At 34.5% G+C, this 16,904-nt stretch overlaps 1 protein-coding gene across 3 annotated transcripts in view; it reads right to left on the minus strand.

Annotated features, from left to right (window-relative positions):
- LOC149718443 (cell adhesion molecule Dscam1-like) overlaps positions 1 to 16,904 on the minus strand; it is a 451,194-nt gene that overhangs the window by 302,135 nt on the left and 132,155 nt on the right. For all 3 annotated transcript variants that reach the window (XM_089845167.1, XM_089845151.1, XM_089845159.1), the window contains exon 6: positions 12,341 to 12,616. In XM_089845167.1, the coding sequence (XP_089701293.1) occupies positions 12,341 to 12,616 (276 nt within the window). The remainder of the gene's footprint in view (positions 1 to 12,340; positions 12,617 to 16,904) is intronic.

Here is a 16,904-nt window from a genome sequence, read left to right on the forward strand (position 1 = left end):
GCATCGGGAAGACCTTGCTATACCACTTATTCCCTATTGTAAAAATATCCTTAGTTTAAACCAAAACGTAAATATCAAATTTAATCAAAATAGGGTTTTAAACTTAAGCTAAATTCCCCGCGACAGAGTCTACTTGACGCGAGGGCAGGGCTGCAGCAAGAAGGGCTAAAGCTGCTCAAATTCGGCTTACTTCACTAGGAATACATTGAGCATCGCTTTGGTACTGAAGCATTTTAACAAACACTGGATATGAGACGTGCTACTGAGTGAATCTGGCTCACAATATTGTATTATCAAGGAAGATCAAGCGAGAAAAGTTTGGTTTAAAGTTATAACTACGATCGGCCAAAAATCTAACGTCCTCGGCGTCGATGTGCTAGTGCGCAACTTTCTGACGCGTCGTACAGAAGCAGACGACAATTCTCTGACGTCTGACCGCATTTACGTACGATCATGCGCAGTTGAAATAACGACGAACAATAGTCACGTTACCTGCTGCGTTTCATGAAGATAGATTTCTATACTGAACAAACTTCCCTCGCTTTATGTTCCTTGGTAATATTACCTTCTGATGTTAGGAACAGAGGCTTAAGCAAAAATATTACAACATAAAAGAAAAGTAAAATAAATAATGGAACGTCGAAGAAATATTGAACTTTCAGAAGCGATCACCGTTCTAAATCATCTAGGGAAAATAGGACTTCTATATCCATTCTATTTTACGATCGAGGCAAACCCAGACAGAAACCTATTCTAAACGCATAGATAGATGCCAAGAAAAAAAGTATAGTTTAGATATTGTACTTATAAAAAAGCCATAATAGAAACCATTCTTTCTGTATTGCCCTAGATTTCTACGAAAAAAAAAACTAAAAATAAAATCTAGAAAGATCAAACGGTTTATCCGATCTCCAGCGAGAACTAGGAAAATGCGATGGGCTGTTCACTTCTACGATGAAGTTTAGATCTGCACACCTACAGATATGTAGGTAATTAACCGTCGTAATTTATTTTTGATCAAAGTCTTTTATTAATTTTGGCAATAAAATCCTGCTCTTAAAGTATTATGTTAATTTATATTTTCGTTAGAACTTTAATTTTACCTCGAATTTAACGCAGTATTTTACCTTTTAAATTTGATGTAATTTCACATCTCATCTAATCCACTAATCATGATTAAAATATAAACTCCATGTTTAAATTTAAATGCTACCTTAAAGACATTAAAGCAAGCAACATGACAAAGAAATAATAGAAATGCCAAGAGATAATTCTAAATGGCACCAAAGTTCCCTTAATGTAGAATGGTCAGAGAATCCAGACTCCTGTGTGGCTCCATCTACTGTTGCTTTTTGACATTTCTAATTTTAGGCTTAATGGACAATATAAGCGTGTGTTCCAAACGTTTTATAAAAAATTGGTCTCTTTTATCTCTACATAAATTCAAAAGCGGAGTGAGCTTCTCCTCGGAAGAAAAGAAAACTCAGTTATAGAGCGAAAAGAGAGTGCCAAAAACGAGGCCACTAATATCTAAATAACGGCTAAAGGAATCGCTATCTAGACGGCCTCGAAAAAAAGGATACAAGTAGAAATTCCTTTACCCCTTTTGCTTAGCTAAAAGCGATTACATTCATCCCATTAGATCTAGATCCCCTACCATGCAGTGGCGATAACATTCGACTTTGAATCCCTCGTATAAAGTACTGGCTAACAGAGGCTAACGTTTGGTAAAAATAGAATGTTGCATAAAAGCGTATACAACGGAATAATCCTGGTTAAAGTTCACTTGCGAGATGAAATCCTTTCTTTCAATGACAAAATTTTGGTCAGTTTGGTCAGTCAGCGTCCTATATTGATACGAACTAGGTTAGTGTTTTCTAACCGCTGTGTAACGAGACATTAGAGTGTCGTGAGATAAATCAAGTTCAAAATTTTGATCATAAATCGGAAATTGGGTTTATTAGCAAAATCGACACATATTTTACCGTGGTAAATGACAATCAAAATTCACATGGAAATTATGATATGTCATATGCAGAGAAAATAATTGTTTTAACCAAGGCTTATCTAATGGTATAAAGCAAAATTATTCTCAAACTATGTGGGCTGTAAGGACCACAATTGTAAGAAACATAAGAGAGATATTGGAATTTCTACCGATGATATCCAAGGACTTTGAGCGCTCTTTAAACTTAATTTTGCTGGAACTATTTTTCCTCTTTCTAAGTAGGCTGAGGAAGTTTACTCTTTACTATTTTCTTTTAGGTATATATTTAAAACGTTGATATCTATATCTATATTTATATGAGTAAAAAACCAAACTGACTGACTGATAATCAACCACAAAAAACCGACAGACGGGCTGTATGAATTTTGGGTGGAAATATGCCGCCATATTTTAAAATGGGGGCAAGAAATCTAACAAAAATATCTGGAAGGTTGGCTCAATTTTGTATCATTTTATTTATTAATATAATTAAATAAGGTTTTAATCTTTACACCGATATGTTTTTATAGAAACAGAATAAATGCTTCGTAAAATGGTTTGAGAACCTCACAGATTGTTTTAACATTGGTTTACCGTTTTTCTCAACGTCACATAGGGGAATAACATTGTTTATGTGAAAGTAAGTCTGATCAGTTTTCCTCGCCGAACACCGTCAACAACACTTTTTACTCTTTCCTTAGTTGGCCGTCAATTGCCGTAAACACGATTGCCAGTTTCCGAAACTACGTAACAATAAAACTTGTGCCTGTAGAATTTTACGAATTATCTATTGCCAAAAATGTAGCAAAGTAGATAGAACCCTCGAAGAGAATTTGACTAAACCTGTAGTAGCCTCGAATAATTTATTTATATTACCCATGGAAGTTTTTTTATTAGACTTAGAAATATTGATATAGATTACCTGTTCTTGAAACTTTAGACAAGTTAACAATGAAATTGAATGAAACTCCTCACTCACTTAAATATTTAACATACTCTAGGGGCTTCCTTCATGTGAACTTTAAGCAGAAAAAAAACGTATAGAAACTTTGGAGCTAGTTGAAAAGCCACGGATTTAACGTCCCCGAAAAACGTATATATGCAGCAGTGGACATGTAGCTTAAGCTCGCTTCTTAACGTTCTTATAGCTTGGAAGAAGAATTCGCCAGTAGAAAAGAGGTCTCAAAATAAGCCTTTTTTCTATGGTAACTTTGTTTAAAAGCAACAAGGAGGAAATACAAGCATTTTAGCTACCGTACCCTCGCGTCTTTCTTTCCTTTGAAATTCTCTCTTCATTTTTGCCATAAATTGATCACAGTAAGTCTTCATTGTGCATAACGATAATTTTTTCAATGTTGCCATTAAAATATAGAAATATCCAAAATTGAGGTTCTGGGTTCGACAAAGAATTCCGTAAAACCCAGTATGGCTTTTGTTATGCGAGAATTCTCGCTTTCTTTTGTTGACCAATCAGCGCTTTACTTTACGACACTATTTTTCTCCATCTCGACGAAATAATTTCTGCTTTTGAGCCATTATGGGCTCTAGAATATTTTTGGTTCGTAGTTCAAGCATGTAAATGAGAACGTGTACGAAGTAGAGAAAGAAGGGTAACAGAGGGAAGGGAGGCAGTAACTTGAACGGAACAGTTGCTTCCATATTCCACGCGCATGTGCTCACCTATCTCGTCGCACAGCCAAGGAAGCAGAGGCACTAATATAATCATGCACTAGCAACAGCTGCAGAGCCAAACCTCAGCCGGAAGTAGTAATAAAATTTCTATCCTATTTTCTTTCTCTCTGTTGCGCTGATTTGCGCATGTGCGGAACTGTAGGACTAAGCCAGTGCTCAGTAACAGTTTCGAAAGCAGAGCTGACGGAGAATTTGGTCTCTTCGAGCCTCCTATCAGGGCTCACTGATGTAAATTGGTTTGCCAGCGTACTATCATTAGTACTCCTGCAAGAGTTTATCTCCATGGGAGACAGCTGGCCCAAAACTTGCATGATTTGATATGGGTTTTTATTGTACTAATTGATTGCTACTCATAATTTTTATTTGGGGAATGAGTCCAATATTGAACGTTTTAACTAGCACTAACGGAATACAAAACTATGTAAATTAAAAACTACATTGAGAAAATACTTCTAAATTCAAACTTAAAAGATTGCGTTCATTTTAACAGCTCTTGGAAACTTACGGTCTTAAACGTATGCTCTTAAAGTAAAAGAACTTTAAGCACGTGCTGCGTAGCTTTTAAGGATCCGTATAACACAAAACTCTTTTGGGGAAAGAGAATAAAAAATAAGCTGAAGGCGAGAAAAAGAGAAGAAAGAAAGAAAGATGAAAGTTAAAAGGATTTTCTACGCCTTAGCCTCTTCATTATTGAGATTCATAAACAGCCTCTTTTAGCCTGAAACTTCCTTTCTCACTACATAAAAAAGGAACTTTAAAAGAGAAAGGCTTTCCTTCTGAGGTAAGAGTTACAATGTCCCGAAAATTATTATTCACCAATGGAAAAAAAATACATAAAACAAAAAAGCTAAATTTTTAAAATTGAAAGAAAATTAATTTAAGAAGGTCTTGGTGGAAGGCGTTTTAGAAAGGTCTTTCTTAGAAAATGTATTTATGGTTATTAGTTTTTCCAGGAATTTATTTATTTAAAAGAATAAAACTTTCAATCTATTTTAATCAAAAAGAAAAGTCGCACCCCAGAGCGCTTACCTAAGGTACTTAAAATATGCTCCCTGATTAGGGATAAGATGGCAACTGGACCTCTCTTGGTAATCATAGTGCGTTAGGCTTAGGAAAGGTTTAGGTTAGGTTACGCTAGGTTCAATGGGAGATCAGGTGGTCGTCTTATATCTATTTGACTTCCTCATTATACGTTTTAATACATTATTGACTGTGACAAATATGAATATTATGTTCAACACTGTCACCTTGGGAAGCCTCAATTCAACCGCCATCCCATGAATCAACAGACCCGTTACTAATTGCTGCTAATTTTAAATAAATAAATAAATAAATTCTTCGTTGTGACGATTAATCTTCACTACACTTCTATTTATCCTCACTTGAATAAAAATTCTTTAACCGCCTGAATATTATTAAAAGTTGACAAACAAAACTTAAGTTGAATTGAAAATATAATTTCCACATTTTTTCTATAATTTATGAACTATCCTCTATTCTTTCGGTGAAAAATTATTACATCCATTTTTCAAAATTTATTCTCCCCAATTTCCAATTTTAAACCCATAAATCTTACACATAATTTCCTTATTTAACATATTTTTTCCGTCAGGAATCATACGTCAATATTTAAAATCTATAAACAGGGTGCTTACGTGTGTGATTTATATGTCTGTCTTCTTACCCATACTAAATTAGAGTTAGGCCTAGGCCATTAAATTTTAGTTTAATGACGTTATATGGGGAACTAAATCAAAATTCCGGATTCATCATGCCCGACATAAAACGTGATATGGTTTAATAATTCTAAAACATTCTTTATAATGCAACTGTGACATAATAAGCCTAAATGTATCCAGAAAACAGAACGGAAAAATAAAATCCATTTGGGCTTGTGAATTTCACTCCTAAATATGTATTTAAAGCCGTATAATTTTACTATTTACTTTAAAATTCAATGATGCAATATTAGTTGCTTCATAAATACTTGTATGAGTTAAAAATCAATAAGTGTTTGTCAACTGAGGTCTGGTTGATTTGTAGCGTATAGTTAAAAATGTATTTAAACCCGTATAATTTTAACATTTACATTTTAAGACCGAGTTCCAACGAAAACAGCCGAAAAGAAACAACGCGATAACGAATTAACAATAGATGGCGCAGTGTAGATGTCGCAGTTCCCAGTTTGAAGTGTTGTACGATAAATTCCTGCCTTGCAAGGCGGTTTTAGGCGAACCAAAAATAGAGCGAATATTTAATTTATGATCATAAGTTCGCGTTTCTGGTGAAGGAGATCAAAATTTAACATTTCGGTAACTGTTGTTCTATAATTTGCTTTCAGTTTGAATGTATCTGCTTAGCAGAGCTTTCATAGCTTTCCTAGAACACACAATGTGGACTGCGACATCCGCACATCTGCAAATAGGTAGTTATAGAGATTGGACTAAATCAACGACTAAGTTTAGGCCATATAATTTTTATGAAGTTTTACAGGAATGGTACAGGAAATCACCATATTGTTCAAACCGCTATGTTTTTTATCTCTCAAGACACTTAACACTGAAGAGTATTTGCATCCACGGGTAAGAAATACCCGCATGATGTCATTTTTGAGAAACTAATAATTCCAGCTTTCAAATTAAATAAAATTATGCTTAAAAAGGAATCAACCATAAAGCTCAAATTGGGCGATTTCTACGGACATAAAGTGTAGGGGTTCGGGGACCCCACCTTGAGGAACTAAACAAAATCATTTCTAAAACCTTCCTCTAGTGTTACTGATATCAACCAAGGAATTTGGTCAAATTCGATATCGAATAAAAAGCGAAGAAATTATTTTGTCAAATATGTAAATTTATATATAAGATTCGGTAGAGGTATTGTGTCAGGAGGTGGGGTGGTATAAGAGAGGCTTTAAAGAAGCAGCGTACATAAGAGATAGGGGCAGCTTAAATTTAGACGAAGGAACAGTAAAAATAAACGCATGGGGGGCGTTTAAATTTAAAAAAATGGGGTAATATTGTTTTTTGTTTGCTGATAAAGAAATGTAATTAATTCATTTTAAGTTTGTACGGCTGAGGAAGAACCACGGTTCGAAAGCTCCCGAAAATAATTTTTAATTTCTAGTTTTAAATAAAGTATTCTCCATGAAGTAGCAGCACTTATTTTAAAATCAATTCTTATAAAGTTTTACCATGGAACAGAATTTTAATATTTGTAAGATTCCAGGTGTCATAGGTCTGCAATTCATCATACTGATAATTATTCCGTCGTCAGTACTGCTTCAATTTGCTCAAAAAAAAAATGACAGTCTGATTTGTTTCACACGATACACTCTGATTTTCAGTTGGACTATAGGATTCTTTAACTTGTACCTCGGCCTTAACGTTCATTATACATTGAACAAATACTTCTATTCGTAATTATAGCGTATTTATGTTGAAATCGTTGCCCTTGCAAATAATCCCTTTTCTTGTTTGTCTTGTTATTTAAGGCTAGAAGCCATCGACGATTCCCCTTAATATTTATTCCAGCGTATTATTTTTAAGGCAATTTTTGGCAAGTGGGAAGGAAGAATGAAGGGCGTTCGTTATTCGGAGTTGCACGACTCGCGAAAGAGGACACCTGCCATCGTTACCAGACCCGAGGCTTACTCGTCCATACCGAGGAGTCGGTCATTGGAATAAGCAGCATTCGCAGTCTAAGATTTTTCCATACACGATTTTAAATTCAAAGAGGTTTGTATACATTGATTTGAGATTTACTATACAATCCTGCATTATTTAGAATTTCTTTGATACTCTTAGATTTCCGTGGGATATAAAAATATTTACTTTTTATTTAAATATTATTTATTTGCATTTATTTTTAAAATAATATGTTAGGTGGAAGTGTCATATTTTTTAATAGAACATAGGATTATAAAATAAATGAAATCTTCGACTTTGTAAAGAGAGACAATTTTTGTTTACTTGTAGAATATATATCGTATATATAGAAAATACAGTGGTTTGAACTTCTTTTCTTTTGAATTTTTATTAGCATTTACTTTAGGATTTCTCCAAACCTTATTTTTTCTGGAATTTTGATGAGCCGTATATTTTTCAAAGAATTTTGGGATATTCTTTTTAAATTTTGGCACAATTTTATGCAATTCTAGAATTTTTTTCATTTTGAAACTAAACATTTGTTAATTTCTCCTAGAATTTTTAGTTTTTTTAGAACGTTTTCCAGAGTTATCTCAATATTTGAATTTTTCCCATGAATTCTCGGAATATGTGAATTTTTCCGGGAATTTTCTGAATATTTTTATGGAGTTTTTGAAAATTAAATTTTTGCGAAATAATCAGGAGTTCTTGAAAATTAAATTTTAGCGAAATAATCAGGACTTTTTAAAAATTTTCCCAATTTGGAGTATTTAGATACTTCTCATAAATTTTAAAACTGATATTTTGAAATTACTAATTTTGAATTTTTCACATATGAATCTTTTGAACTATTTTGAGAGATTTTTTAATGATTCTCAGATTTTTCTCGAGCTTAAAAGATACATTTCAATGATTGTCCGACCCCTCCGTATTTTCTCTACTTGGCGTTGCAGCCCCAAAAACAAAGATATCTTATTATGAAAGGGAGTTGCTGTTATCGTCGATGAGGTTAAGGAGGGAGAGGCGTCACTAACCTTTCCGAAAACCGCTTTGGACTTCAGATAACGATCATTGTTTTGATGGTGATTGCCCTCGTCAGGCGATATACCCAACCCTAAAGCGCCTAAGGGTTACTTGGGTCTAGGGAAAATACTTGGGCCACCCTTGCTTAAGACATATTATTCTGTCTTTAAGTAAACGACGGATTTTCTTCGACGGTTCCCGAAAAAAAAACAAGTGTTGAAATAATTACCATCCATATAACAGAATTAATACGTAATTTCGCTATCTAGCGATATTAAAAGATGGAAATTTATCATTTTGAAAAACGTAAAACGTTTATTGAACATAAAATTAATTAAAGACCCATAAAAACACATTTCATAACGCTGTTCCTTCGTTTGGATGGAAGTTATAGATGCAGTCACAAATCGATACCGAAATTGACCAAACTGCATGATTCGTATCAGTAACACTAGGAAAAGGTTTTCTTTAGCTCCTCAAGCAATTGTAGGTACAAAATATCGCAGTCAATATCACGAGATTTCTAATTTCAAATATATTGTGCATGACGTCAGGGGTGACGGTTTCTAACCATCATATCCTTTAATTCAAGCAAAAAAGGATTGTTTGAGATTCCAATTGGATGAAATCTTTGTATTACTGATAACCCTAACATTTTAAGTTTATGAAAACATTATTCCGTTGTTTTCAATTTGAAACGATTTAAAACAGTAAATAAATGTTTCTAAAAAAGTAACGCAAATATTTCCTACTTTAGGGTCCAAAGTCTGCAATGTTTACTGTCTACCTAGATTGAACTCTTTCAGTTTAACATTTCCTTAAAATACCTGGGAAATATACCGGGTGGCTTATGCAGTTAGAAATAAATAAGATCACTTTTATTTAATCATCTAAATGATTAATTACAGATGATTTAAATTTCATATGACGAAGTGAAATCATAGGTCTGAAATTTAGCATACTTATTTCTTCGTCGTTAGTACTGCGATATTAGATAAAGTAAGTGTTGGTCTGATCTATTCCACATTGTAAAGTCACAAGTCTTAATCCTCTTCTAGCTCGATCAGAAAAAAATGTATATCTGCTTAATTAACAGACGATTTATTTTAAGTTAAGAGTACTCCATGTTGTCGCCTATTACTTACTAAGAGTGGTAAATTATAAATTCAAAAACTGTTTCCAATACAGCGTAACTAATTAAGTTTAACTAAAGAATGCGGCAAGGAAGTTACAGAAGAGTTTCAGAGTTCATTCAGTCAAAAATACCCAGATAAATTACAAAAAAAACTAATTTAAGAAAAATTGAAAAATTCATGCTTCTGTTTTGCCCAAGTATAGAAGAATCTGAAGAAAACCGCTGAGAAACGTTACTGTTCAAGGCTCAAATTCCTTCGCAAATCACCCAAAAACCCACCACCCACACATTGAATAAAATCCCCTTCCATTTTTGAAATCATTAATTATAACGAAAGCCAATTAGGAAAACAAAAGTTGAGTCGAGCAGACCAAAAATATCAGAACCATTCGTTCTCGTTGGGACGTCCCCTTTCTCTCACCCACCATGACTGACTGCAAATTCGCACGCAAATCCAAATCCCGAATGGAAAAATTGTTCTTGCCAGCTCAAAAGAATAGGAAAAGATAAAAGAGAGAAATAACCGTGGCAATTTCCCCACGAATGACCACCACCGACCGACCGGGGTAATTTTTCGAACGAGTAAACTCTTCTCTAGCGTATAAACCACCGATAAAAGCCTGGCGAAACTGTTCTATTTTATGTATGAATTTCAAAATCATAACTCAAAACTAAACTTGAAACTTCATTTGGATGAAAAATGGTATTCGTCAAACAAAGATAAAGAAATAAAAGTTATAGATATTTGTTTAGTTTACTCGTATCAAATATCTGGTGTATTGTCCACTAAATTAAAAGTTAAGATTCTTTGAAGCAAACTCTATCAAGATCTAAAGAATGAACAATTCGACAATTTATACAATGTGCCACAATAATAATTCAAATTTTAAGTCTACCACTGAGCACAAACGAAAAATTTACAAACTACTGGCAAAGTTAATTAGATAGTAACGTTATGAATCAATCATTAGATTTAGGATGGATTTTTTTTGTATACAATTAGAAAATTATATATGTATGCATGTCCCAAACGTTTTAGGTAACGTCTTAGAGAAAACCACACAGTTATGACGTCAACCTGTATCTGTAGTTACAACTTCCATGGAGAAAAAAACAGGGGCGAGAAGTATTTCTTTCCTCCAGTTAGCAAAACAGTTTTAACGTCATCACAGTGTTAAAGAAGCTGTTATTGACCCAATAAAATTATGAAAGCACTTATTGAAGCTTTAGTTTACTTTGGTCGTTAACTAAGCATATATTGTAAAAAAAGTTCGATCATCAACGAACCAAGTTTAGTTTTAAGTGTACATCAATCACACTTTAGAGCACGATCTAAAAACTCTTCAGGAAGCAGAAATACGTTTCGTCAAAAAAGTGACTCCTAACAACGTTCAAAAATAACTTTTGCGTAGTTTAGTGGCTATTAAGGCGCGTTCTAAAGGCCAACACCCTGGCTAACTGACAGTATTTCAATAAATTTTCCAAGCAATAAATAAACCAGAATAGAAAAAAAAAAAACACAAAAAATCTATTGTTTCCACCGCTAATTCTGTACTTAACAAGAACTACCTAAACCGTTTATATTTTCATGTTTCACAGCCTAGCCTAGCCAAGCTGTCTTTGTTAAGCTTAAATTACATTAGAGCCGGGCTATTGGTAAACCTATTATTGCTCAGCTGGGTTTCTATATACTCAACGTAAATCTCAATTCGTGCGAAAAAATTGCGTATAAGACAGTTTAAGATATACCGTCGTATGTACACCCACTCTGGTAAGGGGGCAGCAACACAATCCTAGTGCTAACATTGCCTCTGTTGCATAGCCCCCAGGCCATAAAACTTACAAAAGGTGTGGGGAAAGAGAGCGTGAGTAATGAGTGAATCAACTTTTAAGAGCTTGGACTAGCCAAGGGAGCCTTTAGTTCTATGGCCGACTGCTCATGCAAACTAACCACAAATCTTAGTCAGGACAAAGCATTTCCTTTCTATCCCAAACAGAAGGGGATAATAGTGAAAGGGCGCTATTCTTTTTAATGTTTAAATTAGAGGATCAAACTAGAAATTTAAGCTTTTGATTCGAAAGAACAGTTAAAAATGTGAATATTTCAATTTTGAGCCATACCTCCATCTATAATATTATAGAAGATATGGCCAATTAGCTAATAGGACATTAGAGCAGCTAACGTTTAGATATCTAAAATACCGTTTTCAATAAGCTGCATGACAGTGTGATGCATTTCAAAATTATATATTCAGTATAACCCCGATTATACTTCTATATACAAAAGGTAAACGTAAAACTGCTTTAGACTACAATTACCACCTGGGCATTTTTAAGATGTAGCTCAATACAATTTTATGCCAAGAAAGATGCATCTCCTTTGAAGTTTTGGTCAAAGTTAGTATCACTTAACATAATTTCCAGTAATAAACACTTCTTCATTGATATTATAAATGGATTTAAGGTGCAAATTTTATGTATTCATGATTTCCAGTCTGCTACTTAAATTTAACGATTAGTTAAAATCCAGATAACCAACATATCCATTGAACTTAGTAGGTTCCCATAACCTTAAGTTTTCTATTTCTGATGACTGTAGAGATATCTAAAGGCACAGCTTTAAAATTTACCAGCAATTATTTCCTGCCTTAGAGGCATACTTCTCTCAAAGATAAGTATTATATCCTTCTGATATAACTCTTTCCTTTCTTCCATCTTACGGGTCGCACCCTTCCATCCCCTGGACACTTCCCCAAAGGAACCATCGGTGATAAATAGCATTAATAACCTTTCGCACGTCGATCGCGGGTTCACGGCGGCAATGGGTATAGATCGAGAGAGAAATATCTTTCTTACCTCCAAGTACGAGGGAAGCGGCTCCTTGGGCGGAATCGAATCCATTGGAGAGCAAGCACTGGTAGATTCCTTTATCCTCCCGACGGACATTGCTAATGGACAGCAGCCTGGACAAAGCGGCGATCCGAACGCGCTCGCCGTCGCTCTCTACGGGAAGAAGGTTCTTTACCCAGGTGACACTGGGCTCAGGACGCCCCGATACTGAGCAATTAAACGTCACAGATTGGCCAAGCTGGGCCCGATGCTCCGTTGGGGATATGGTCGCCCTGAGTGTCACTACAAAAGAAAATGAGAAAGAAACTTAGAACATTTCTTATAGAGCAACATCCGCGATGTACTTTCGATCTCTAGTATCATTCCTAAATCGATCTAAGAAAGTTTGTACTTACGCTTGGGGAACAAGGGCCACACGAAGAAAGGGGTACCATTAATTTTGGTGGCTGTAATGTTTGCCAATACACTGTCTCTATACGCCCTTAATAAGGTTTCCACCTTCCAAATATGTAAGACAGTGGAACTCTACCTCAACAAATATTCTATTGTATCAAAAATGATCTACACTTGGAAACCTAGTGATTGGCAAGGCTAAGTAGAGTTGAGGACTTACGCTGAAACTTTTCTATTCCAAAAACAATTCGATGCAGTTACCGACTAAAATCTACTCAGGTTTGCGGATTGAAATTACACTAGCCAAGGCATTTAATTTTAAAACAAATTAGAATCAACGTTTATTTTACGCGACTGAATATCACAGTAACTGTGTAGTTTAACAAACTCGGTTATACTAAAATTTCTTATCTTTCGTAGTCCTACATTTCAACTACTAGTTTATTTTTCAAGGCTCCCTATCACTCTAAAAAATATTATTCTTTATCAAATAAATGTCTAAATTCGTTGCCTCGTCTAATTTAATTCCATAACTGGAAAATTTTCTTTTCATTTTTATACGAAAGAGGTTTTTTACGCGACAATTTGACAGTTAATTTTTTAGACCAACTTTAATTCTAATATTTCACTGCATGCGTTTCTTTACGGTTCGAAAAAAACTCGGTTTTTTTGGGGTTTTTACATTCAGCAGTTGCGTTAATTGTACAAATTGTCATTCAATAGTCTTAAAATCTTTCATTATAAATAATATTAGATAATATTCTGAAATTGAAACAATAAATATCTTAAACTATCTTTAAAATTAAATTTAATTGCATTCATTTAAATTCATCAAAATTGATGATTTTAGAGATGGATTTTATTAAGATGGTTTTTTTATGGTGGGTAAAACCGAATAAAACCCAGGGTTTTTTTAGCTGTTTTTAGCCATATCGTAGTATACGATAGGCTCTTAGTTTGACCCGAGCCGTAGTAGTAATAGTAGTAGTAGTAGTAGTACTAGTAGTAGTCGTGGCCGGAGTTTTCGCTTTCGTTATCGTCAGATTTTAGCTTAAAAGGAACTTTATATTACCACAACCCACCCATAGAGGTAACTGGGCTCGGTTAGGGATTTAATTTTAATTAAAATTTTTTCAGGTCAGACCCGGGAATCGAACCCGAGTCGCTGGCGTAGTAGACAAACACTCTAACCATTGAACCATAGAGACTCGATAGAAACCCCGAGTTTTTTATCATTTATTTTTAGCTCTAAAATGTCGGGGTGATATGGGGTGGGGTACGTCTTAATCTGTGGGGTCGGATACTTTTGAATTTTTATCTGTGGGGTCGGATACTTATGAATTTGTATGTTTGGGGTTTTTATATTTATTTTCTTTTTATGTATGCGCTAATTATATAGATAACGATTTTCCCCGTTTCCTACCGCGCTCCGTTCTCGTTCGGTAGCTATCGTCATCTATGTTATGTTTGACTGGAACTTTTTGGCGGTTAATTCAAATGTGGGTTTAGATAGAGCTAACATAGTGTTAAATGAGCGTTATGCGTTTGATCATTTTAGCATTGCTAAAGGTAATTCGGGGGGATAATCACTAAAATGCGTAATCACTATAACTGAACTTTCTCTTTCAAAAGTTTCTGGGCATAAGTCCTTGTTAGAAATTTATAAGATGCGATAAGTGTGCATCGGCATAAGTCAATGTTGTAAACTCATCGAGGGGATTATCACTAAAAACTATCTGTTCTTCGATTCGCCGGAATATTAGAATTACAGCATAAGTAAATTTATACGGTTATAATTTAATCATTGTTTAGAGTAGGGAATCGAGGGGCTATTAACTCTGATTTTATGCACGGTAAATCAATTAAGCATAGAAAAAGATAGCGCTATTCACTCATTAGGGTAAGGTATAGAGGGGTTATCCACTCATTAGGGTAGGGTATAGAGGGGCTATTCACTCATTAGGGTAGGGTATAGAGGGGCTATTCACTCGTACGATATGGCTACTATTACGAGCCCTTGGGCCGCCTTGTTTTCTAATAGAGTAATTTCGGTTGAGAGGGGGAGTGAACTGTGTATCCCCTACGTTAGGGGCAACTTTGTACTAGAGAATACTATTTGCCCCCGGAAGGGAAGGGGAGGGGGGATATCACTAAGGTAAGATACAGGGTTATGACGTTGCCGTATATGGGAAAGAAATTACTCTATTCGAACCCTTCTGTCCTGCACACTAAGCCTACAGGTGGATTCCTTTACAATGCTACATCTACCTGACAGTTCAATATACTATTACCGTTGCTTTTAACGTTACAAACCATAAATTAAATTTAATAGCAGTATAATTTCCTCAGAACCGTTTTATTTCATTAGAACACATACTTCAGAAGTTTTGAACTAACCGCCAGCAGACGACAATGTAAAGGAATGCTAATTAGTTTAACTGATTAGAAATTAGTCTAATTCTATTGTCTGCCAATTGGATTTCCATCAACACCACTAGTAAATAGAATAGAAAACTGAACCGACTCCATCTTTGTAGGAAATTCCCGCCCACTTCACGGAATATTCGGGGAATAAAATATAACAACTGGTTTACAATTCTTCATATATATGCAGAAAACCTCGAGTGCATTTTTCATGGAAGAAACCCTATCTTAGGGGTTATAAATAAAGACATCAGAACGTCACGCATATTTATGCAACAAAAAAAAAACGAAGGAAAATAATAAATAATACAGCCTTGTAGTAAAAGGGATGGACATAAAAGCCTATATATTCATAAAAAATCCAATATTTTCCAAAATATAAAAAGAAACCACTCTTCTTTACTTTGGAGTCAAAGAAAGCGTCCCACAAATGTATGTCTTAAGTTCCCTTATAAAAAATACACGATTGGAGACGTTGGTTGGTCTTAGGGATCGAAGGCGTCAGAAATAACATAAAAAGGATAAGTATGCTGGTGACTCTCTAAAATTCCTATTGCAAGTTGAGAAAATTCTACAGTGAAAACGATGGTTTGAAAAAATACGGGTTTTATTTATAAAAAAAACTCTGCCCACATGGTTTTATTGGGTTTTTGCGTTTTATTGAGTTATTATATTTAGCAGTTGCGTGAATTGGAGTTATTTTTATTCAAAAGTCAATGCCATATAACAAAGAAAACCATAAAATGTTTCCTCAAAATAATAAAAAGTATAAAATAATACTTTTAAAGTTGAAACAATAAATATAAAATTAAATAGTTTTTAATTAATAACTATTTAAAAATATTATTTTAGCATATAAATTCATCAAAATTGATGATTTTATTGATGGGTTTTAATAAGTGGGTTTATGGTGATTAAAACTCAATAAAACCCATGAGATTTTTTTGAGGGGATGGATTTTTGGATTTACACCCTGTTGAAATTTGCTTTCCCACACAATTTGTTGAATCTCTACGTTACTGATAGTTTAAGAATTTTTCCAAAACCCACGATTGTCGTAAGATTTTTCAAATATGGCTCGAGAAAAAAAATTTAACTTATATCCAAATTGAATTGCACAGATGGAAGCAAAAAAATAAAAAATATCTGAACCGCCATTTTCCAAAATGTTCGTCTCGAAATAAGAACCGAATTATGCAACTTTATAAGAGAAGTATACTTATAAATAATATGATATTTATGGCAACGTTTGGAGCAAAAGTAAAAAGCTATTATTTAGTGGTTATTGCTTTTTGAGCCAAATCCGTCGTAAATATTTCGCTCGAGTGACAAGTACGACGGATTGCACTCCGAAACATTAACCTACTTTTCCGGCTGTCAGAATTCGCTACTTCAAACATATTTCTTAAACCCAAAGTCTCGGAATAAGCGAGATTCAACGCGTATATAAGGATGGAAAAAAAATAACAGCTACACGAGGGTAGAGATTATTCGACCCCTCTCTGGTTTTTCAACGTCATTTAGACGAATGAAGAAGCTAAGGAAAATCTGGGCGGGACTCTCAAGAGACGACACGGTCATCGCTCCGTCTCTGGGTATGTACAAGAAAACGCGATAGCTCATGGACGGTCCACTGAAGAACACTTCCTTCTCCATCTTCTTCTTTCTCGTTTGTTTCGACTCGCAGGATATCATTCTTTGAACTGTACGTCAAGGTTCATATAAAAATGTTTTGCAGTGTTGCATAAAATCT

Source organism: Phalangium opilio, unplaced genomic scaffold, assembly GCF_054372755.1.
Source record: "Phalangium opilio isolate 3A_F unplaced genomic scaffold, DU_Popi_V2 ptg000002l_1, whole genome shotgun sequence".
Lineage (NCBI taxonomy): Eukaryota > Metazoa > Arthropoda > Arachnida > Opiliones > Phalangiidae > Phalangium > Phalangium opilio.